At 36.5% G+C, this 24,211-nt stretch overlaps 1 protein-coding gene across 1 annotated transcript; it reads left to right on the top strand.

The window, feature by feature from the left end:
- Positions 1 to 243: 243 nt before the first annotated feature.
- LOC112043804 (sphingomyelin phosphodiesterase 4) lies at positions 244 to 24,211 on the top strand. The gene is made up of 13 exons (XM_052890626.1): positions 244 to 434; positions 5,990 to 6,292; positions 9,159 to 9,261; positions 10,083 to 10,293; positions 12,341 to 12,512; positions 14,526 to 14,815; positions 15,620 to 15,803; positions 16,298 to 16,407; positions 18,163 to 18,380; positions 19,739 to 19,869; positions 21,521 to 21,628; positions 22,736 to 22,858; positions 23,541 to 24,211. Exons 1-13 carry the CDS (start codon positions 390 to 392, stop codon positions 23,871 to 23,873), a joined length of 2,331 nt encoding a protein of 776 aa, XP_052746586.1. The 5' UTR covers positions 244 to 389; the 3' UTR covers positions 23,874 to 24,211.

Genomic DNA, 24,211 nt, shown 5'->3' with positions numbered 1-24,211 from the left:
AATAAATAATAATTTATAATTTTACGTTCAAATTGTTTGAATAAATTTATTAATCTTATTTTTAATTTTGGCTTTTGTTTCAATTTTAAAAAACCTTTCAAAAAAGTGAAATTTTAATGTCTTCTTTTTGTCAAGTTTAACGTAAAATAAATAACTCTTACAAGGTACAAGTCGCAAAAACATACGTTTTATAATCTGTATCATAGACAAGACTCCACGATCTGTTTCTATTGATCTGTGCTCAAAATAAATCAATACTCATTAATTCCTTTTTCCCATCTTTTTCCTGTAACCTGTAGAGTGTAGCTCAAATCAAAACAAATAAAATTGCTCTCTTGATTCAAAATCAAGAGAGCAATTTTTTCATTATTTTTTATGTTCCAGTTACAATGCAAATGATTATTGAAAAAACGAAAATGGTGCATGATATAATGGTAAGTTTTACTTCAGATTGGTTTTACAATAAAAACATTTTAGTTTTTTTCGCTCACGGGTAACCTTGGTTGACGCAAATGTAAGTGAGATTTCGGTGATTTTTCGGCGCTTTTTTGTGTTTTTACACAGTCTAAATATTTGATATTAAAGATATTACTAACTCTATTGGTGGTGGTAAATTATTATAGTTTATTGTAGCTATAGTTTTAAAAATTGAAGGATGGACATAGATCCGCCTCCAAAGCCCCCAGACCCGGGTCCATCCCGTAAACGACATGGAGAGGATGCAGAAGTCCCATCCTCCAAAAAACCCAATGACTCCCAATCCATTCCTTCTATACAAAATGTATATGTTCACCCATCATTTTCCGACGGCCCCAAATCATACGCTTTAGATGACAAAGGTCCGTTCATTGTCCAAGTGTCACGTGATGTAGTTGACCCATCGTTTGGTGCCTCTTTAAGAGCCATAACTTTTGGCCAATTTCTGCACAAAAATAAAATAGATTCTATTGTTAAGGGTGGTATTAAAAATGTAGGGCGTAACAAAATTATTGTTGAATTTTGCTCGGCACAGAGTGCCAACTCTTTTCTGACTAACCCATTACTAACATTATGTAAATACAAATCAATTATCCCGACATACAACATTTCCAGGATGGGTCTTGTAAAAGGTGTACCAATAGAATGGACGATGGACGAATTTGTTGAGCAAGGCCAGAAGATTAAATAGGAAAACCACCAGTGAGGGTGTAACCACATGGGTGCCGACCCAGACTGTTGTAGTAACTTTCAGAGGGCAGATGCTCCCTGAAAGACTCTACTCCTACTACTCCTCTCTCCGTGTCGAAGTGTACAAATTTCCCACGATACAGTGCCAAAACTGTTGTCGGTTTGGCCACATTAAACTGGCTTGCAGATCCAAAGCGAGATGCTACAGGTGTGCTCAACCCCATTCAGGTGATTCATGCCCTGTTACACAGGCTGAATCTACTTGTTTATATTGTTCTGGCAAACACTTTGCCACAGACAAGGACTGCCCTGAATTCTCTCGTCAGCAGTCCATAAAACTGGTAATGTCACAAAATAATATATCTTACATGGAAGCAGCGTCTCAGTTCCCCCCTGTGCGTACCTTGTATGCAGAGGTAGCAAAAGAGATGCCTTCCTCTTCCCCTAGGACTCCCTCCAGACCTCAACATCCCTCAACAACTTCATATCGCCAGACAATATTCCGCTCCCCTCGACCCCGTGCACCTCTGAGGAAAGGGTATGACAAAAGAGCTCATCAGAATATTGATGGTGAATGTTCCACATTCCAACCAAATGGTTGCGCTCTCAACAATAATAATGTTGATGTCCCTTCTCAGGGTCGAATTTTAGAAATATTATCAGAATTTTTAGTAAATATTATAGCTCCTTGTAGCGAAATCCCCCTACCGCCCAACGTTGCCCATAACTTATCCCAACTTTTCAAAATTCTCAATAATGGATCCAATAACCCTACTTCAATGGAACTGTAGAAGCCTACGTTCCAAAAAACACGAATTAATTTCCATTATAAATCTGCACAAACCTGTCATTGTTGCCGTCTCGGAAACATGGCTGATTCCAGGTTCTCGTATTCGTTCCTCCTAACAAGTTAGCCCGCTTCCACCTTAGACTGCATCATCACTTACCATCAGGTGAGATTGTAGTCAAGGGCTAACTTGTAAAAGAAAAAAAAAAAAAAAAAATCGGGTTCCAGGTTTCTCCTGCTTGCGGGACGACAGGGATGACAGTTGTGCTGGTAGTGCCATCCTTCTAAGGCACTCCCTTCCTTATTCCCAAATTCCTCTCCCTCCGCACAGCCAACAGTTTAATGCTGTGGCTGTTCGTTCTTTAGATATTTCTTTTGTGTCTCTGTATATTCCTCACCCTTCTTCTTCTGTTTTTCCTGAAATCCAATCTATCCTATCTTCTCTTCCCAGTCCGGTCATAGTCATGGGTGACTTCAACACTCACCACACTATGTGGGGGTGTCATGCCACTGATGGGTTTGGTCCTCTACATATAGATATACTGGACGATGTTAACCTTTGCATCCTCAATGATGGTTCTCCTACACGTCGAGTATATCCTGGTCAAAATCCAAAATCTGCAGTGGACCTTTCCCTCTGCTCCTCAACCCTGGCTTCCCAAATGAACTGGAGGGTGCTGCCGTCCACCCATGGCAGTGACCATTTTCCTATCATAATCTCATTAAATAATAGATCCCTTCCCATCCCCAACTATGACCTTCTTTTAAAATATAAACTTAAAAAAGCCAATTGGGCAGCATATGCCCAATCGGTTGACTGCACGATTGACTCCCTGCCAAGTCTTGAGGTGGATGAAAATACTTTGATTTGTTATGAATCTTTTCTAAATTGTCTTAAATGTTCGGCTGATTCACATATCCCAAGAAAACATCCTCCCAAAAACCACATGCTTTCACCTCCCTGGTGGGATGATGAATGCAGTGATTTATTTAGGGAAAGAACCTCTGCAGAGGTGGCATACTCGTCTTGTATGTCCCTAAGAAATTTTTTAGTCTACCAAAAACTCGATGCTAAAGCCAAAAGGGTTGTATCAAAAAAGAAAAAGTTAGGCTGGATGGGTTTCTGTGAATCCCTTAGTCCTCGTTCTCCTTCCTCTATTGTTTGGACAAATATTAGAAGATTCCGCCGTTCCCTTAACCATGTTGACCGAACTTCTAATAATCCCTCCGATTGGCTTGACAACTTTGCAAACAAACTGGCTCCACCTTCTGTCCCCAATGAGGACTTATTTCTGACTTCTACGCCAGCTCCAACCTCTGATGAAATGGATGCCCCCTTTTCACTCTCTGAGCTTAAGTGGCTCTCAGTGGTCTAAAAGACACAACACCAGGGGAAGATGGCGTGTCTTACTCTTTCCTAACTAATCTAAATGACAAAGCTAAATCCTAATAATTGTTTTGAATCTGGCTCTATCCCTGATTCCTGGAAATCCCAAATTGTCATTCCCTTACTCAAACCCGGTAAAGATCCTCTAAATTCAAATTCCTACAGACCCATAGCTTTGTCATCTACATTAGCTAAGGTGACAGAACACCTGCTTAAAAATAGATTGGAGTGGATAGTGGAAAGCAGAAATATTCTACCCTCTTCGCAGTTTGGATTTCGGAAGGGTATGAGTACTACAGACAGCCTCAGCATATTGACAACAGACATCCGTTTAGCCTTTACAAAAGGAGAGTACCTAGTGGGTGTCTTCCTTGATATTGCTTCTGCCTATGATAATGTCCTTCTTCCGGTACTCAGGCATAAACTGCTCAAGCTGAGTATTCCTCCAAGGATAGTACATCTCATATGTAATCTGCTATTTGGCAGATCCATTCTGGTTATACACCAGTCTTCCTCTCTTCCCCCCCGGCTAGTCTGGAAAGGTCTTCCTCAAGGCTCTGTTCTCAGCCCTCTGCTATATAGCATATATACTTGTGATCTGGAATTGTCTGTTAACAGTTTTTGTAACATTCTGCAATATGCTGACGATATAGTCCTCTATTATAGCTCAGGCAGTATAGAAGAAGTATCCTGTCGCTTAAATTCTGCTTTGTATTATCTAAACCAGTGGCTGTCTGACCATGGTCTGTCTCTTTCAGTGGACAAATGTCAGGCAGTGAGATTTACCCGGAAAAGATCCCTCCCTGACTTCCAAATTTGTATTGAGGATCAACCAATCAACCTTGAAGATAATGTCAAATTCCTGGGCATTTATTTAGATAATCGACTGAACGGATTGGCTCATTGTGAATATGTGGTTAAAAAATGTGAAAAGGGCATTAATGTTTTAAGGGCAGTTGCCGGGGTCTGGTGGGGTGCTCACCAATATTCACTTAAATTATTATACAATGCCCTAGTTAGAAGTCATATCGATTACTGTTTGTTTGTTATGGATCCTTTTAACAAAGCAGGTAGCGAAAAATTAAATAAAATTCAATTTAAATGCCTTAGAATTATTCTAGGAGCAATGAAATCTTCCCCCACTAATGCCTTGCAGGTAGAATGTGTTGATCCTCCTCTATCTATCCGTCGCCAATATCTTTGTGACCGGTATGTTAACAAAGTGTTACAGTTATCATCACATCCTCTTTGGGCCAAATTAACTCAATTGTCCCGCACTCCCCACTGTCGTTACTCCTCTTCCTATTTGTTAGATAGCTTCTTGAAATTTAATAGCCTCCCTCATCCTATGTCAAAATTCCAATGTAACCCACTTTTTTCCACCTCATATAAAGCTCTTTTATATAACCCTCCTATCATCACAAATCTTGGCCTAGTTAAAGGAGCCCCAGATACTAGCATTAAATTTCAAGCCATTATTAATCAAAATTGGTCAAATCATCTGCATATTTATACTGATGCATCAAAGTTATCCCCAGATGGATGTGTTGGTGCTGCCTGCTGGGTTCCCAGGTATAAGATAATATTGAAATTCAAATGTCCTCCCGAGTCTTCTGTGTTCACAGGAGAAGCCACTGCTATATTGGAAGCAGTCCTGTTTGCACAGTCCCATAACATTCAACAGACGGTTATTTGTACAGACTCTTTAAGTTGTTTATTGTCCATTAAAGAAAACCCATTCAAAAGCAAATCAAGATTTCACATTATCTTAAAGATCAGGCAAGCTCTGCTGTCAAGTTATCAAAGAGGATTATCCATCTTGCTTGTTTGGATCCCAAGTCACTCCGGAATCCCTGGAAATGAGACTGTTGATTCATGTGCAAAAGCTGCTGTGCTAACTGGCTCCCTTGAACATTTTGAAAATTCTTCACAAGTCTTGACTGCCCTGGCAAAAACTTATCTGGATAGATCCTGGGAGTCCTTCTGGAATGAATCAAAATTGGTGAAAGGCAAACATTATTCATCTATCCAGCCAAATATACCAAGACGTCCCTGGTTTTTCTTTCGAAAAATGACTGAACGTTGGGTTCTGACAACTATTTCCCGTTTGCGTCTTGGTCACTCATGTACACCTGTGCATCTAAACAAGCTCCGGATTAGGGATAACTCTATCTGTGAGTGTGGTTTGGATGAAGGCACTGTCACTCATCTCCTTTTTAACTGTCCCAGACTTCTTCATCCTCTCTATGACGTTCTTCCCCCAAAAGTCCCTCGTCCTTTAAGTGTTAAATGTTTGTTAATGTTTGTGTTTAGTCCATATTGTAGATTTTTATGTAAATATGTAGAATGTAATAAGATCCAATTGTAACATTGTTTGTATATTTTGTTTATTAATATATGTTATTTGTGTTGTTTTAGGTTAAGAACTAACAAAATAATATCATTTAATATTAACTATTTAGTAGATTCTCAAAATTAAATTTGTCAGCCTTCACCGAACAATCTCCATCGTGCCTCCTCCATCTACTCGACACTGGCGAGATAAACAGTGCCCAGTTGGCACAAATGAAAGCCATAAAGAAGAATTGAATTGAATTGAAAAACATTTTAAAACTCATCATATACCTAAATTTCATTATTGATTTCAGAGTCAATTCCACAGGTACCATAATTCCTCGTTACAGGAAAGAATTAAAGAATTGAAAATAATTATAGACCAAACAGGATCTTACAAGGATTTACAAGCTCTATTTCCCCAGCTAATATACAATATATTTGCACCTACAAATCAAAATGGATGGGGATTAGGGCAAGTTACATATGAAAAAAATAGATATGAGTTTGAAATGTTGATGAATTTCTTAGTACCCCATGGTCCAATGTTTCGATTGTGTTATAAACTGCTGGCAGATCGTCGGCTGAAATATAATTTGCCACTAAATATTTTACCAGTAAGTGATTCTCAGATATTTCAACCTATAAACTGTTACGAAATCTCCAAAACCGCTTGACTTCATAATCATCATCAATCCATATTCATCACAGTGCTGAGCTCGAGTCTCCTCTTAAAATAAGAGGGGTTAGGCCAATAGTCTACCACACTGGCCCAATGCAGATTGGCAGACTTCACACACTCAGAGAATGGATTCGAACCTACACCCTCTGGAATCAGAGGCAGAGATCATATCCGCTTGGCAATCACTGCTATTTACCAGATTATGGGCAGACTAAGTCGCAGGCGTCTGCTAGTTTAATTATAAAGTTATAATAACATTATTTGAATGTGTGAGTTAGTATTGCCATTGTTACTTAAACAGACTAAACAGTACGATAATGTAGATCAATATTGAATAGAAGCAATTGTTACTTTGTCTAATTTCATAGTCTAAGGGAATTATTGATTTAGTTTTTAGTTTCATTGCAGAGTTACATCTTAAAATGTAAAACATACATACATATTACTGTTGGATCTGGGTTGTTGTCTCTTAAATTTTACAGTTTTTTAAACAATACATTCATCATATCATTTGTAAATACATTCCCTAATATACATCAATCTGCATCCAGTTTCACTAGGATATAACTTATCATTTAAATATAAAACTATACAAAAATAAAACCAAAACTGATTATTTGAACTACTCATTCATCATTATCATCCCATATTTGGCTCGCTGCTGAGCTTGAGTCTCCTCTAAAAATGATAGGGGTGAGGCCAATAGTCCAATAGCTGAATGCTATATATAATAGCTGAACTAATAATGTGTAAAATTTTGAATACCAACTGAGGATCAGAAAAAATGTACAGTTAACTTTTATTTAAAAAAATACTATTACAAGTGATAGAAAAAACTATTACAACTAAGTAATGTTACAGGTGATAGTTACAGACTTGTTAAAAAATAAAATATTTAATCTTAGTATCCCATGGATTCACCCTTCGGGTGCCATCATACTTGTTCAGAGAGACGAATATCTTGGCATTCCACCGATTCAACATGCAGGTGCCGAGTCCATTGCGCGGTAGAGAGAAAAACACCGAGCAAAGCCCAGGACTCGTGACTACTGGATGTAGGGTTAAGGAATTCCTTGACAATCGATCAACACTCCCCTTCTCCGCTCGTGTTGTTCTCCCTGCCTAGCCAAATTTGATAAAATCCTATTAGAGTAGCTTTGGATACTCATTCTAATATATAACTAGCTGCACTTCTAGAGAGGCCAAGGTCTTTAAGCAAGTTATAGAGAGATTTTGTTGGTAGTCCTCTCGCACCTACTTCTACGGCGTACAGTCTAACTACACGGCACAGTAGGATCTACAACTACTATTTGCTTAGTTTGTTTGGACAAAAAGAAAATGTATGGTCTAGATGTCGAAATAGCGACATCCGCTGGGACTTTATAATGTTTCTCATACATATTCATTAATAAAGTCCAATTACGTGCAGACCCTAGGATTGAGAAAGGCTTACTAGATGATTTTGTTATTGAACCTGCTTTGACAAAGTTAATTTGCCTTTTATTTGTAGTCAATCCTTTTTAAGGTCTAGCTACTGAAAGGCTTATAGCTTCACCTACGATTTGGAGTACACAATTGTGACGACATGAGTAAAGACCCCTATCCAAGATCACCTTGCATCCAACCAACAAGTGCCTTGCTGTTCCTATTGCCTCAGCACAAGTATAGCAAGATTTTAAGTGGCTTTCCCCCATCGTACTAAGTTGCCCTGATCTGGGAATATAATGTTTATAAGAGACAAATATCTTAGTATTCCATGGATTAACCGGGTGCCCGGTCCATCGTGTGGTAGAGAGAAAAACTCTGAGCATGGTCCTGGGCTTGTGACCAAAGAACGTAGGGTTAAGTAATTCTTTGACAATTTGACATGTTGTTCTTCCTGCCTAGCCAAATTTGGTAAGATCCTATTAAAGCAGCTTTGGATACTCATTCTAATATAGAACTAGCTGCACTTCTAGAGAGGCCAAGGTCTTTAAGCAAGTTATAGAGAGATTTTGCTGGTAATCATCTCACGGCGTACAGACTAACTACATAGCCATTTTTAGTTAGTTCATTTGTTAGGTCATAATATTTATTCACTTTTATACTGTGAATTTTTATCCTTTGGAATGTTAGTCTCCCACAGCACAGTAAGCTCAACAAGATCTTGAAATATTGATCCTCACATCCTCTGGGATTTTATGAAGCTTTTCATACATATCCATTAACAAAGTCCAATCAGGTGCAGAACATAGGATTGAATAGGGTATTCTAGAGGAATTCGATTTTGAGCTTTGACAAAGTGAATTTGTCTTTTAGTTGTAGTCAATCCTTTTTGAGCTCTAGCTACGGGGAGACTAAGCTTAATAATAAAGCTTAATAAGCTTTTTTATATTACTAGCGGACCCAGTCAAGCTTTGCTCAGACTTATGTGCACTTCTTCTATATCCCTACCGTTCACTACCCTACTCCTACTCCTACCATAACCCTACCCCTACCCTACCCTACCCCTACCCTACCCTACCCTACCCTACCCTACCCCTACCCTACCCTACCTTACCTAAGCCCTGCCCCCCACCTACCCTTACCCTACCCCCACCCTACCCTGACCCTACCTTACCCCCAGAATTTATTTGTTACACCGCTCACCCGATTTTGTGCAAACTTCTCCTAAACCATCCACTAAATAGTCCGAACAAAGCTTGAACATTTGGTTTGGATAGGTGAGCCCATTGTCGAGTTCTAAAATTACAACGAAAAGTGGCATTGATTTTATATATATATATATATATAATTATATATATTTTTCCTTATGTTTTCAGTTACAACTGCAGATGACTCTTGAGAGAGGTAGAGGTCCACAGTTCTATGCAGAACTGATAACAATGGATTATCAAGGAATGAATGTTGTAGCGTTAGCATTGAGTATCCTTTTGTAACAAGAAAGAAGAATTATTTATTTTAAAAATAAACATTATTATACTAAAGTCAAACTCAATGTGGAATGTTTAAGAAAGAAATAATTATTGTAAATAATCAGTATAGAAATACAATGGCATTGTGGTCCTTAAACTTGGTAAGCCCGTGTCTTAAAGGCCAGTGACTTTCTTATCAACAAACAGATTAAAAATAAAGGTAGAAAGCGCATGTCATTTCCTACCTAACTTATTTCAAATTTTGTATTGTTTTCATACGTTTCATTCAAAATATAATAACTATATCTAATTGACCTTAATAATCAGTTTATTAATCAGTTATATTGTCAGTTTTATTGTCATTAATTAGCTTATTAATCAGTTTTATTGACGTTAATTAGAAACAAGTTAATTAAAACTACTTTAATTATTATACTGGTTTGTTATTTGTTGATAACATTCTATATCAAGTTTGCTTTTAGTATAGCAGTAGCTATAATGTTTCTATAATTTGTTTTCTATTTATAAATAAATACTTCATTACTTTCATTATTTTGCTTTTAACATACTTTATGTGTTGTTGTATAATTCTTTTATTAACATCAGTGATTCATCTTGATAAAAAAAAATTTCAAGGTCCTGTATTTATATATAAATATCGGACTCCGTTATACCTTCTTAATCCGGCCATGTCGTGAAATCAGTTCTTAGCGGACATCTCCTAACTATTAGTTATTCTATTGTTAGTTGCGTTTTTCGATATTTCGTGATGAGTGAACTTTGAAGATATTATATATAAATGTATTAATAATCCTTAATAATTAAGTACAGATCCATTTGACTATTATATAATCAATTTTGCATTATTTTTGATAAATAATTACCAGAGTAACGATTGGCGCATTTGGAATAGTGTGTATTTCGCCCTGTCTTGTGACTATCTTGTGCATTTCCTTCCTTGTGATCCCAATGTGCAGGTTACACCAACCATATCCTACACAGGAAAAGTTCCATTGGTTCCTCCACTCCAAACTGTGAACAGGTCTGTATTTAACAAGTATCTATTACTAATCTATACTTCTATACTAATATTTTATAGAAGTAAAGTTTGTGGTGTTGTACTCGGATGAGGTCATCGTCATTATGAAAATTCTTTTACCACTGGATAGCCACGTTACTTGTGAGTGACATAGGCTATATTTTATCCCTGTATTCTCACGGAAAATAGTCAATCCGCTGGGCGTCGGCTGGTATTATTTATTATAAATGCGTAAATAAATAATTTACATTCTCTCAACTAAAATGCTGAATCGATTTGAATATATTTTAGAACTTGGAGAAGAACACAATATGTAAATAAAAGGAGGTAAAGCAGGGCTTGAGAGTCAGCAAGACTGTACAGGTTTATTATACAAGGGCTGTTATTTAAGAATCCGAAACTGGCCACTACATCTTTTTAATTTTTTTTATTTTGTATAAAGCTGCTCTTAGCTGCAATCACACCTGATGGTAATAGATGATGCAGCCTATGGTGGAACGCGCTTACCTAGAAGATGCCTATTTACTCTTGACTTGAAGATATTGTAGGTGGTGGAGAAAACGGAAGCTGGAAGAGCATTCCAAATCTTTGCAGTGCGTATATGGAAAGAGGAACTAAACCGCTTAGTGCGCGTCCGAGGAATATCGACGACGTAGCAGTGCAAATCTCTACGATGCCTCGCAGTCCTGTGGTAGAACGGCGAAGGTGGCACAAGATCGAACAGTTCCTGAGAGCACTACCCGAAATATATTTTGTAGAACACCGAATTTATTAATTACGTTGAGCATGGTGCTAGGGTCATCCAGAGTCTGCCGTAATGACTACCTCGACGGTAAAGCGTAATTGCGTGATGTACTACCATTGATGTTGACGCCAAATCCGTTTCAGTGCAGATGCTTAAGACGTCTTCCAATGCGGCGTTAAATAGCTCCCTATGACACTCCTCATTGCAGGCGGATTGGATTTAAAATTGGATTGGCCTAGTAATCTGATCCTCTATACGGACTGACATAGCGACGCTATCATACAAACACTTCAAACCTTGGATGTACATGAAGTCGATCTGGCATCTCTGCAAAGACCTTAGCACAGCCCAGGTTTCCGAATGCTTCCTCATCATCCACAAACCCCAAGCAAAGTGGCTGGTTATACTCTTCGGTATTTTGTATACCCTGCAGCTTATGGATGTGGTCTATGGTACTAAAGCCTTTTCGAAAACCGGCTTGTTCGGGAGGCTGTAAGTCGTTAAACCTACAAGCGAGACGATTCATGATGACTCTCAAGAACAACTTGTAGACAAGACTCAACAACGAGATGGGTCAGGTCAGGGTATGTTCAGAAATCTGAAGAACAGAACCACCACGCTCTTGTGCCATGCCTGTGATTTATGCATATGACCCCGAAGCAACAATCAACAAATACTCGTAGCTGTTCATGTGGCTACTGTACCACTAAAAAATCGTAAATCATTTATTTCGGATTGGTACACGACCATTTGTTTGCCAGAAGATTTTGAAAAAGAAATTAGGAAGAGCAACCGACAACGCAAAATCATTATTCAACATGACAATGCAAGTGTTTCAACATGACAATGATTTGAAATGCGCTGAGCATTTCAAGCGTTTCACCTGAAGTGTACGTGTTTACGGGTCATCCATAATAAAGCCCTTATTTGACACTCAACGACTTATTTTTATTTCCAACCGTAAAGAATAAATTACATGGTCAACTTTGAACCCGAAATAAAAACGTTGAGGCATTATAAAATCATGATTTGGAGATACCGCCTTCAGAATGGAAAAAAGTGCTTTGAAAATTGTTTTCATCGAATCCAAAAGTGTATCGATCATATGTACCTATGTAGCGCATAATTAGAAGGAAATGATAGTTATTTTATTTTATTTCGGATACATAAATACCAGCCCTCGTAATTGGAAAGATATATACCAGTTATCTTAGTACCTTGCTGCAACTCGAGCTGCATCTGATTTGAGACACCTATTTTTGTATGTAAACTAGCACAGTAATATTACCTTCTTTTTTGTTTTAGACCTTTATGCTCACCTTCATTACTAATTAAATCAGACTTATTTGGCCCCAGTAACCAACGCCCTACCATACCTCATACACAATCTAGGTATGAGATCTGGAGATCTGAGACAGTTTTACAAATATTTGTCGACATCTGGATGAGTGTAGAACCCGACAATACTAATCTTCCAGTAAGACTTTTTTCTATTGTTCCTATTATATAATATATATGTATATATACATAAATATTCTTTTTTACCTACCTATAAGCTGATGATTTGCAGGTATATTGTTATTTCGAACAACATGAGTATCATCTGGCAGTTTTAATAGCGACCTTCAGAGTATAACAGATTGGTTACAAAATAACTCGTTAGTACTTATTCCCTGCAAATCTAAGCGTATATTATTTTTCACTACTCTTGCTCAAAAACACTGTCATATTACCACTCCACAGCGGGGCTAAACAAGCATATTAGCCTCTAGGGGCTAAAGTAATTTTGTTTTTTTTTAATTCTTGTCTGTTACGAGTACTAGCCTACTATAAAACGGAGGAGGTTTTATTCGAAAATTGAATCATTATTGGTAAGGCTCTGATTGTTTTGAAAAATAAATAAAAAACTTTAAATTGGAAATAAATGCAGCGTTCTTGTCTGTGGAATGCGTTCATTTTTTTATTTAATTTTTATTGAAGACATGGGACATCCTTTACGGTGAAGTACCTTTGCCTTTTTCTCATGTGAAAAAAATAAGATTAAAAAGCGAGAATTTAAAAAAACAAATAATACATACTTGATTTATTTCAGAAAAGAATTGTAAATAATATAATAATTGTAAATTTGTGACCGTAACTTTCATATATTTCAACATTAATTTTTATTGGTGTCTTCATCTACTGAGAATGGTGATCCTAATTTGGAGATGGATGAAATTTTCAATCTGTTACCATCAAAGTCCAGACGCATTTACTTAAATACTTACCTACGAAAAATTTAATAAGTGAAGAAAACAACAACAAATGGATTCACTTACGAAAGGAGTTTTTTAAACTATTATCTCCCACGTTTACGTCATATACTCGTTATTCATCTTCACAGTAGTCGGAAATTATGTTACCGGGTAAAAGCATCTCCCATAATATCCAAAATTGTAGACTTTGTACATTTAATTTTCAATTAAATAAATCATTGAATATTGAAGTAAACTATTTTATTTTCTCGCAATCGTAGTGAAAAGCAGAGTGTAACACGCGGGGCTAAACCCATTATATACTCGGTTTCTATTTAGGCGGCCCTCGACTTACGTCTCAGGCCCTAAAAATACGTCGTATATAATGGGTCTTTTTAGCCCCTTTTATAACAATCTACTATTGTTTACAAGCTTGACTACAAAAATCGAATCAAGACCGCAATAGAGAATAATCGGGGATGTGGAGAGTTATGTCTATTGGGCGAAGACAGTTGACGCGTTTGAAGACCGATCAGGGTAAACTCATTTCTTTCAAACCAGATATCTTGGGTGAGGTCTAGAAGTTCTACGGACAGTCGTACACCACTACTCAAAAGCCTGTTGAAAATTTGGCTAAAGAGACTAGAGCCAAATTAACCCGTCACTATACCGAAGATATCTCGGACGTCAGCCAATACGAGATTAGTATGGCTCTCAAACAACTTAAGAATAACAAGACACCAGGTGAAGACGGAATTACAACAGAACTCTGAAAGCGGATGGAAAAGAATACTCAAAGTCCTTCAGTGGTCGACCAATTCAGTCATTCACAAGGACACAATGCCTTGGTAAAAAACTGTGGTGCCGGTTTCCAAAAAGGCTTTAGCAACATAGACCACATTTATACCTTGCGAAAGATTGTAAAGAAGTTCGAAGAATATAACCAGCCGTGCTCAGTGTTTGTGAAATAAATCTTCGATTCGGTGGAAACCTGGGCTGTGCTCAGGTCGTTGCAGAGATACTGAATCGACTAAAGACACGTCCAATTGTTACGTTTTTGTTTTTGTAATTTTTTAAAAATCACAAATATTACAGTACAGTTTACTTATACAGTTTATTATTTATATATTATATATTATACAGTTAATTATAACTTGAGTTTAAGGTGGTTTTCCCTAGAAATGCTCAGTGTTTTTCTTTCTACCACTCTATGATGAATTCATGGAATGAAAAATAAACATTTAAATTTTTTTTAGATGTATCAAAGGAATTATCCAACAATATCATCTAGTCCTGAACGAGTAAGGATAGTAAGGGTTTTGGTTAAACACATCCATTCATTCTCTGCGCAATACAACAACGACCCTACAGCATATTGTGCTCTGAGGAAATATGCAAGCCAGATCATGTGCTCACGAGGATTTCATTATGTAAAAGATTTAGTTATGACGTGGCCATTGGACGATTCGTTCAGGCTTGTGTTGGAACTGTGGCTGAGTCTCATACAACCCTGGAGATATACCGACTACGCTACAAATCAGTACAGGTAAATTTTTCGTTCCATATAGAAGAAGGATATACAGCAAGTGTCACAAATGATTTTCAACATACTGGTCTCCCAAATAATGCTGTCTTTAGATTGGTTTATTTGTTATTCACACACCTAAAACCCTTCCCCCCAAAATAAGTTTCCTACTAAAAACATATTCTGACTGGTCCAACAGCGCAGGAGCTATATATTGCACAGACATACACAAAATATATGTACTTGTGCCACATAAGATATGTTGAGATAAAGTAAATTGTTATTTGGAACAAAGGCATATTGGAATCACGCTGAAATACAGACGCACACACACGCACACCCACACATAGACACAGACATACACACTTTCTTAATTAATTAATAATAAATAATAATAATATACATATAGATTAATAGAAATTAGACTAACTAATATAAACTAATTAGACTGCATATGTACGTTAGTCTTAATTTCTGATAATCCTGTATTCCTTATGATTGTTGAAATAGCAGTTTTATCCTAAGCAGGAAGAGCGAGGAGCCTGAGATACAGAATTTTCAAACTTAATTCAGGGTCCACAGCAATAGTTTTGTGGACCCTGAATTAAGAGATATAAGTTTAGTGTTAATGAAATTTGTTGCTAAAATTTCTCTTTACACTAATTGTAAAGCGATATTTTAGCAAAAAATTTCATTTTAATTTTTTTCACTAACTTATATCTTAATTTTCGTATGAAAGCAATGTAGCAGAACTCTTAATAACTTCAGGGTTTTGGAATGTTTCACATTGAAATCACTTTGTGACATTTAACTGATGTTTCGCAGATTCCCAAACACTCAAAGAGACCAGGAAGGTGCTAATGACAATGCTTTTGACGAAAGTTTTACACAATTCGTCGCTGAGAACTTCCCATCATACACATGTATATTTCAAATGGTTATACCTAGATTTATGAACCTTGATATCTCAACTTATAAAAACGCTGTTATGCTGTTCAGACTGGGAAAAGTAAGTACTTTAGAAATACTAAGGTGAACGCTCGAAACTTTGTCTGCACTTCCAATATATCGGCCACGTGGCGCATTGGGTAGTGATCCTGCTTCCTGCATCCACGTATGTGGGTTCGAGTCCCGCAAGTGGAAAATATTTGTGTGTTGAACATGGGGTGTTTTTCAGTGTCTGGGTGTGTATAAGTATAAATATTACATAAGTATTTATATGACCTCTGCCTCCGATTCTGGAGGGTGTGGGTTCGAATCCGGTCCGTGGCATGCACCTCCAAATTTTTAGTTGTGTCCACATCAAACGTTGAAGTTGAACCGTGAGGTAACCTGCATACCTTAAAATTTTCTTAATTGTCTGTGTGTGAAGTCTGCCAATTCGCATTACGCCAGCGTGGTGGACTTTTGGCCTAACCCCTCTCAATCTGCGAGGAGACACGAGCTCAGCAGTGAGCCGAATACAGGTTGGTAATAATGATGGATATGAACACTTTGTTACAGGTGTTTTCTCAACCACACTTAGCGCCAATTTTGATGAACATTGAAAGAGCAATCATTGATGTTTCTGGAAGTCCTGACTACAGTCATAATAACTCTAGTTTAAACCAAAGGTAACCTAAATTAATTAAAAAAAGATTGTTTTGTAACTTACCTAATAAACAATAATTTTTACCTACTAAATAAACAGAAACTTTGAGTGAGTCATGTACATATTGTGTTACCAGTTACAGCATAATTGTATTTAAATTAATATGTGAAAGAATTCGCTATCTATCTATCTAAGATTCGTACATGGGATGATTTTTTTTATTCCGTTAATTATTCCGGTAAAATAGTAGCCTATGTTTTGCTCCAAAGTTTATTTTAACTCTATACAAAATTTCATTAAAATCAGTTTAGCAGTGAAAAGGTAACAGACTTACTTTCGCTTTTATAATATAGATTAGCAGGTTTGTTATAAGTATGTTTTGTTATATATAGAAGATAAACATGCAAAAATAAAAATAGAAAGAGTTTGTATGGAAAGTCTTTCATTTTTCAAGTTAATTTTTAAAAATTGGTATGTGTACAAAAAAAAATATTAAAAATAATATAATTTCAAAATTCTACCCAATCGGAATTCTGTGGTTTATCACATTGGCTACTTTTTTTCGGAAAAAAATATGGTTTCCGGGTGATTAATGAGAGAGAGAGCCTCAATAGCTCAAAGTTAAAGGCAGCCAGACTCATCACCGCGGGGTGGTGGTTCGATCCCAGCGCCGTGGGACCGGAAATTTCTTCCATTGCGTTGACTACGAAAGAGCTGAGACTGGGACAACTCCGACGCCATTGGACGAAATTTTGTCTATATTTCTCTTCACTCATCGCATTTTAGCTTAGACACTAACATGCGACCAAATGAAGAGAAAATCTACCAATGGCGGCGGACCCAGTTGGCAGTCTCATCTCTTTGGTACCAACGCAATGAAAGAGATTTTATTATTTCCGGTTGCATCGCTATTGGTTGTATTTTCTCCATTTTACTTCACGAGATTATGTTGTTAATCGTAATGTTAGCGCCTCGTGTCATGTTAGCACCTGTATATGTCTCGAGATATCTTAGACCTACAGGTTTCACTGCCCCTGGAACCGCTGGTTTTTTCTTTCCAAGTTGTAGGTTGTAAGTGGTTTATTTACACCACTAGTTGATTGCCCTCAGAACATAGAACGCTAATCCTCATATATGAAGACGTACGCTTATGTGTTTGTGAAAAAATGGTCTTTAACGGTTACATAGAGTAAACTTTAGTACTATAGCACTGTTTTCTTGGATTAAACAAGTTAAGTACAAACTAAAATTTACTCTATATGAGCTCTATTAAAGTCTATTTTCTTTTAACATTAAATTTTCTCGAAAAAACAAAAGATTAGTAACAAATGAAAATTTTCGATAAAAAATCATTTAATTGCTATATATAAATTGCTTTAAAAATAATTTATATAAATACCTAACTCAACAGGCATTCTACAGTGTAAATGAGTATTTAAGTTAATATTATTGTTATTTTCATACATATTTTAATTGTAAAGATGTAAATTTTAAATGGTGAAATTGTCATTTGAATCATTAAATACTTAATAAATAATTTGCATGCCTAATTGGCAAGATACATTTACCATCTACATCTACCGACCACCTGTATAAATAATGCAAGTATCTGCAAAGAAATAAATTGATCGATTGATTGATTGATTGATTGATTTTTATACTATAGATGTGTTCGTTTAGGACACGCCTCTGGGTACGGAGTGTTCAAAACTAAAAATGACAAAAGCGAATTCTATTTGCATTATTCCACGTGACTGCCAATGTGCGTTGGTTCCAGTTTCACATATAACGGGGTCGCTCTCAAGAAATGGGTTTCAATAGCTAAACAAGCTTTCTCAGTGTTTAACATGTCAGTCACGTATGACTATGATCCTATCTGGAGTGATAACAAACGAGAGTTTATGTTGGAATTTGTAAAACGGATCCACGCCTCCAAACGCACGGCTGATAAAAACATAGAGGACTTGACTGCCAAATTAAATCAAGAATCTCAAGGTCAGTAACTAATATAAGTTTTTTTTTAATTAACTTTTTTTTTTTAATACACTTTATTTGTACACCACAAAAATAAAAGAAAACAAGCAAAACAGAAACACAAGAAAAAGTAGAATACAAAAGGCGGCCTTATCGCTTAGTAGCGATCTCTTCCAGGCAACCTTAGGCTTAGGAACTTATTAGGACAACTGTAGGTGGTGTGTACGTAATAATATTGTACATATACATACATACAAATAACTACACACTAATACATAAACCATAATACACAAATTATATAATAATTATAAATATCATAAAATAAACTAATATATAAATATATCATTATGTCGTATGATAAATATTCTAATAAAATAAAATATGTAACTAGTGACTAAGATAATATGTCTTAACGGATTTTTTAAACATGTCAAGGGATTTGGATTTCCGAATGTCGACTGGGAGTGCATTCCATAGCTTAATAGCACCTTAACTTTCGACCGACCCACGAAAAAAGTTTTTTGTATTTTAATTTTTATTTATTCGACCTGTATATCTGCGATTTTTTCTAAATACTGATCAGATTTTGACCAAATTTTCGTTACTTGAATGCATATTTTTCATGCAGGTACTACGGTGTTCATTAAATAGTGAAAATGACGAATATGCAGTTAACTTTTACTAAATGATATTTTATTTTTCAACGTAGTTATCTTTTACGAGTATACACTTGGCATATCTTTTTTTTTAACATAAAATTCCTCATTCATTAATTTTCTGACCTCTGAGGTACTCCTTTAGTCGTGGAAAGAGATAAAAATCATTAAGAGCGAGGTCAGGTGCATACTTACACTTTTTTCATGCTCAAATAGTCGTATTATGTTCAAATAATAATTTACTTCATCAGCTATAAAACGAACAGTAACATGACGATCGGATGAAATAATTTTATCAACTTCTTTTTTAAATTTTATCAACCATTTGTTCTGTTGTTGTTACTGCTCGTAGGACGTCCCGGGCGTGAGTCCTTACTGGTCGTAGTTTTTCCTCGTTTAAACTGCCCTTTTAACCAAGTGACAGGTCGATTCTCATTCTACGATCGCTAACGCTTCTAAAACTACAAAGATCACGTGACCTGACCATAGCAAAAAAATACATTTTATTTAATTAATTAAAAAAATGCGGATTCCAAAATTTTATTTATTTTGGGTTTTAAGCCCTACATTTTATCTTTTTTTTTTAAGATAAAATGTAGGGCTTAGATAATAATTTGTTCTGCTTTGTTGACACTCGGAATAAAAGCCCAGCTTCCATACAAAATTAGGACATGCCCTTTCGTTGTTTTTCTGTTAACTAAATTGATTCTTTTTCATGTACAGGATTTTGGCATGCAGTTAAAAAGTGGGTCGTGGTGGGCTGCACTATTGAAGACACACAGATGTTACAAGAATGTCAAAAAATTCCCAACTACTTGACAAATTGTGTTAATTATTTTGTATCGATTTTTGGGGTAAGTCATCACAAGTATTACATACATTTTTACATACATTTTTCCCTTAACGACCTTTTAGGGCTTTTATTTTATATATCGCACGAACAGCTCTCTTCTGCAGTACAAATACGAGTATCAATATCAGCAGCATTATTACCCCATAGTAAAATACCATATGACAATGCTGTGAAAGTAGCTAAAGTACAACAGTCCAGCAGTGTCTATGTCAGTCATATGACGAATTCTATTAACCGGGTATGCAGCTGAACTAAATTTGTTTGATAGATTAATTACAGTCAGCTTAGCATCTAACGTAATTTTAAGAAAAACAGTGGGAGCAACCAGATCTAATTCCTCATAAATAAGCTTAACACGTTTGAGACACGTGCATTAAATCAAGTGTCTCAAACTGTAAAAAAAATCATCCTGAGGGAACCTGCAAACCAGAGAATTTTCTTAATTCTCTAGGTCTGCCAATGCGCATTGTGCCAGCATGGTGGACTGGACAGCCTAACCCCTGATTCTGAGAGGAGACTCGAGCCGAATATGGGTTGATAATGATGATTATGATGAAGCTTACCATTGGTTTTTACTTGTTGAACGTTATGTAATGTAAATTTTATGCATTTTGTTTTATTATCAATGAGTACAAACCAAACCAATGTACTGCTTTATTGAGAGAGTTGTTTACATCGTCATGAGGGTATCAGCTGAACATCAGTGCTGCATGCTCCAGCAATTGGTTGGATCATGCAGCAAAATGCTGAGCCTATGAGATACCTTTTTCAAGGTTGTGCCAAACATGACAGTGTGGTGTTTGATGCTTTTACTACTTAAGTTTGGTCTTGCCTTGCTCAGGTGGTTGAGGCATCGGACGCTGCTTCGGTGCTTCGGCATTGTGGTGTGTGGCACAATTTTAAAATAAACGTTTTTTCTTTCTTTCTTTCGTTATTGACTTCTCCACTATTCATTTTAAACATGTGATGTGTCATTTGCAAATAAAACTATCTCTTGATTATTCTTATCAACATAATAGTTGGGGAGCCCGGGATGCTAAATTTGCAGTTACTCAAGCGTCATTGAGACCGATTACATTTGGTAGATTCAATTATAGGAAGAATAAATGGTTATTTACTTTTCCGCTTTTAGCGGTGGAAAAAAAACTACAGACTTTAAAAACAATTTTTATTACTTTGGCTTACTAAAATTGTAAGAAAATTTTAGCGATTAATTAGGAGATTATTTCCTTAAAAATAAGTAAAAAATTAATCGCACTCGTACCTCGAGCACTAAAATATAAGGGTTTAATTTTGTAACTTTGAAACCCTCCCATTCCATTACGTTACGCTCAAATCGTCAGATTTTCGAAATATGCAGTTTTTAGCTATCAACTCACCTACCTTATCTTAATCTGACGTGCTGGTTGAGTATTTATGAAGTTAGTTTTTTTTTGGTTGCCCTAAACGTACTCACCAATATTAAGGGGTCATACTCGGTGGAGGTACTCGACAAAGTGTAAGGTATAGTCCCTTATGTTTATCTGCCGCGCTCGAGTAACTGCAAAAAATCCCCTCTTCGGCTCCTCTACTATAAGGAAAGAAAAAGAAATCGTCTTATGCGCTAACGAAGTGTTCACTTTCAAAAAAGATCTATAAAACTTTTGTTTCAGTTGGATGAAAATATGCTGCTGCCATATGAAGCCGAATTGTTTGACGATTCTGTTGAACATTCATCCTATGCTAATTCAAATAACTTTCTACGTCACATAAATCAAAAGGTATAGTATCATAAAGGCATCATTTGTATCAAATTATTACCAAATGGCAAAAATCTTCAACTAACATCTTAACACGTTGACTGCTCTGTCATCCATATATGGGTGACAGTAAATTTTCCGTTCAGGCCACTTTATAAAAACAGGGTTAAAAAGGAACGCAAACAAACACAAAAATGTCAGGCAAAGAAAAATAAAACAAATTTATTATAAATAAAATTAAATATCGTTTTTCAAGGAGTCATGTTTCTTTGAATATTTCTTTTTAAATTTTTTTTTATTAATGTGGCTGACGCTGGCCTGGACGAAAAATTTTTTAAAAATGACCCTGGCAGTCAACGTGTTAAGAAGTTTTTTTTTTATTTTTTTTACAAGTTAGCCCTTGACTACAATCTCACCTGATGGTAAGTGATGATGCAGTCTAAGATGGAAGCGGGCTAACTTGTTAGGAGGAGGGTGAAAATCCACACTTTCGGCTTCTGCACGACATCGTACCGGAACGCTAAATCGCTTGGCAGTACGTCTTTACCGGCAGGGTGGTAACTAGCCACGGCCGAAGCCTCCCACCAGCCAGACCTGGACCAATTAAGAATACCTCAATCGGCCCAGCCGGGGATCGAACCCAGGACCTCCGTCTTGTAATACCACCGCGCATACCACTGCGCCACGGAGGCGGTCAAAGTTTCACTTGGTTATTGGATAGAAGCAGGCGTTACTTTGCGGAAGTTCATCATGATTATATAATGATTTATTTATTTTGCTATCATCCGCGAAAATTCGGCGAACCCATGCGACAACGTCACCCAGGTCCGACAAAATACTCTCTACGTACGTTTCACCCCGCAATTGCAATTGCACGTTGTAGAGTCAACATCTCCTGAGGATGCTCCGGTTTCGGGGTGAAACGTACGTAGAGAGTATTTTGTCGGACCTGGGTGACGTTGTCGCATGGCTTCGCCGAATTTTCGCGGATGATAGCAAAATAAATAAATCATTATATTTCACTTGGTTGTTGTAAAGAGACAACATATTAGAACATCTCGTTTTGATGGTGATTGGTTATTTAAATTATTTATTTGTTTTTTTTTTATTATTATATATTTTTTTCAGATGCGTATTAAACCGAGTGAAATACGGTATATGGGTAACCCAGATATTGTGCCAATTATGTCATATGAGAACACAACTTTAGTGAGAATGCTGTATCAATTATCTACCAGGTTAAATGAGTTGGTGAGTATTTGTTGAACGTAAAGAATAAATATATTAAGACCACAGAATAACCAGAGTGGTTAAAGAAGCTGGTTAAACTTGAGTCAAATCCATAAAGAAAACAAAAATCTCCTTGACATCCGCTTATAATAACTTATTTCATAATTTGTATTTAAAAATTTAACACTAACTCCAATTACGTATAATAATATAATAATAATTAATCAATAATAACCAATACAAAAATAATCCATCCTATTTGTTTACTTTTTGAGAACAGTTTTTAAAACATTTAAAAACAAAAGACGTCATTTTTCTTGAATAATATTGAAAGTTACTGATGCGACGGTTCGTGTCCTACTGACTCGAGAATGTATTTATTACTTTTTGAATTTCGTATTTGGAACAGCTACGACTACGGATTCAAACGTCGTCGTCATCAACCCATATTCGGCTCACTGCTGAGCTCGAGTCTCCTCTTAGAATGAGAGGGGTTAGGCCGATAGTCCACCATGCTGGCCCAATGCGGATTGGCAGACTTCACACACGCAGAGAATTATGATAATTCTTACGATTTCCTCACGATGTTTTCCTTCGCCGTTAATTTTTCTAATTCGAACGTATGGCTTCCGAATCGAGGTCAGAGGTTAATACACTGTTACGGCTGATTTAGTATTAGTAAGCATTATTTCTTCGATTTCAGTATGGAGAAGAATTTTCAAGACTGTGGGCCAGAAACGATTTTTGGGGATACGTAGCTCGGGAACTATTACAGAAACCGATAACCATTCGTCAATATGGAAAGGACTCTAGACACCTACCATGCTTAATCAGCGAAGATCTACCCGCGCGACTGTCGCTTCGCTGCCTCGGGTCGCATGTACTCATTATATGGATCTGTATCGGCTATATTATCTTTTGGATGTTCTCGTGTAGTGCGATTTTCTACCTCTTTTTCATTTTTACTGCGTGGGCTTTAATTATTTTGGCCAAGGCGTATTTGAAAAAAATGAAAATTATTGATGACCGATATTAGATATTAAGCGTAACATTAAATGTAACCCATTTCAATTATGATTTCGCTTTTATCATCCTTTTTTGCATGATTAAAATACTTTTTTTGATTCCATTAATAAGTAGGGAGGGTAGCAGCGATAGTGATTATTACTTAGTACTTGTGACCTTGTGAATTGGTTTAGGGAATTTCCCTTTTGAAAATCCCTTTAGAATGCATAAACACTCACCTCCCCTGCTCCACATGTTCTTACAACATATAACATTCAATGCAGTTTAAAAAACTTTCTTTAATTGTCCATCTTGCCCCTCCTCAAAAGTGTTTCAAGTTTTCTGGAAACTTTTTCTTCAAGTAGTCTT

The sequence above is a fragment of the Bicyclus anynana genome, chromosome Z, assembly GCF_947172395.1.
Source record: "Bicyclus anynana chromosome Z, ilBicAnyn1.1, whole genome shotgun sequence".
Taxonomy (NCBI): domain Eukaryota; kingdom Metazoa; phylum Arthropoda; class Insecta; order Lepidoptera; family Nymphalidae; genus Bicyclus; species Bicyclus anynana.
The sequence above is the reverse complement of the archived record's forward strand: the minus strand, read 5'-3'. Positions and strand labels throughout refer to the sequence as shown.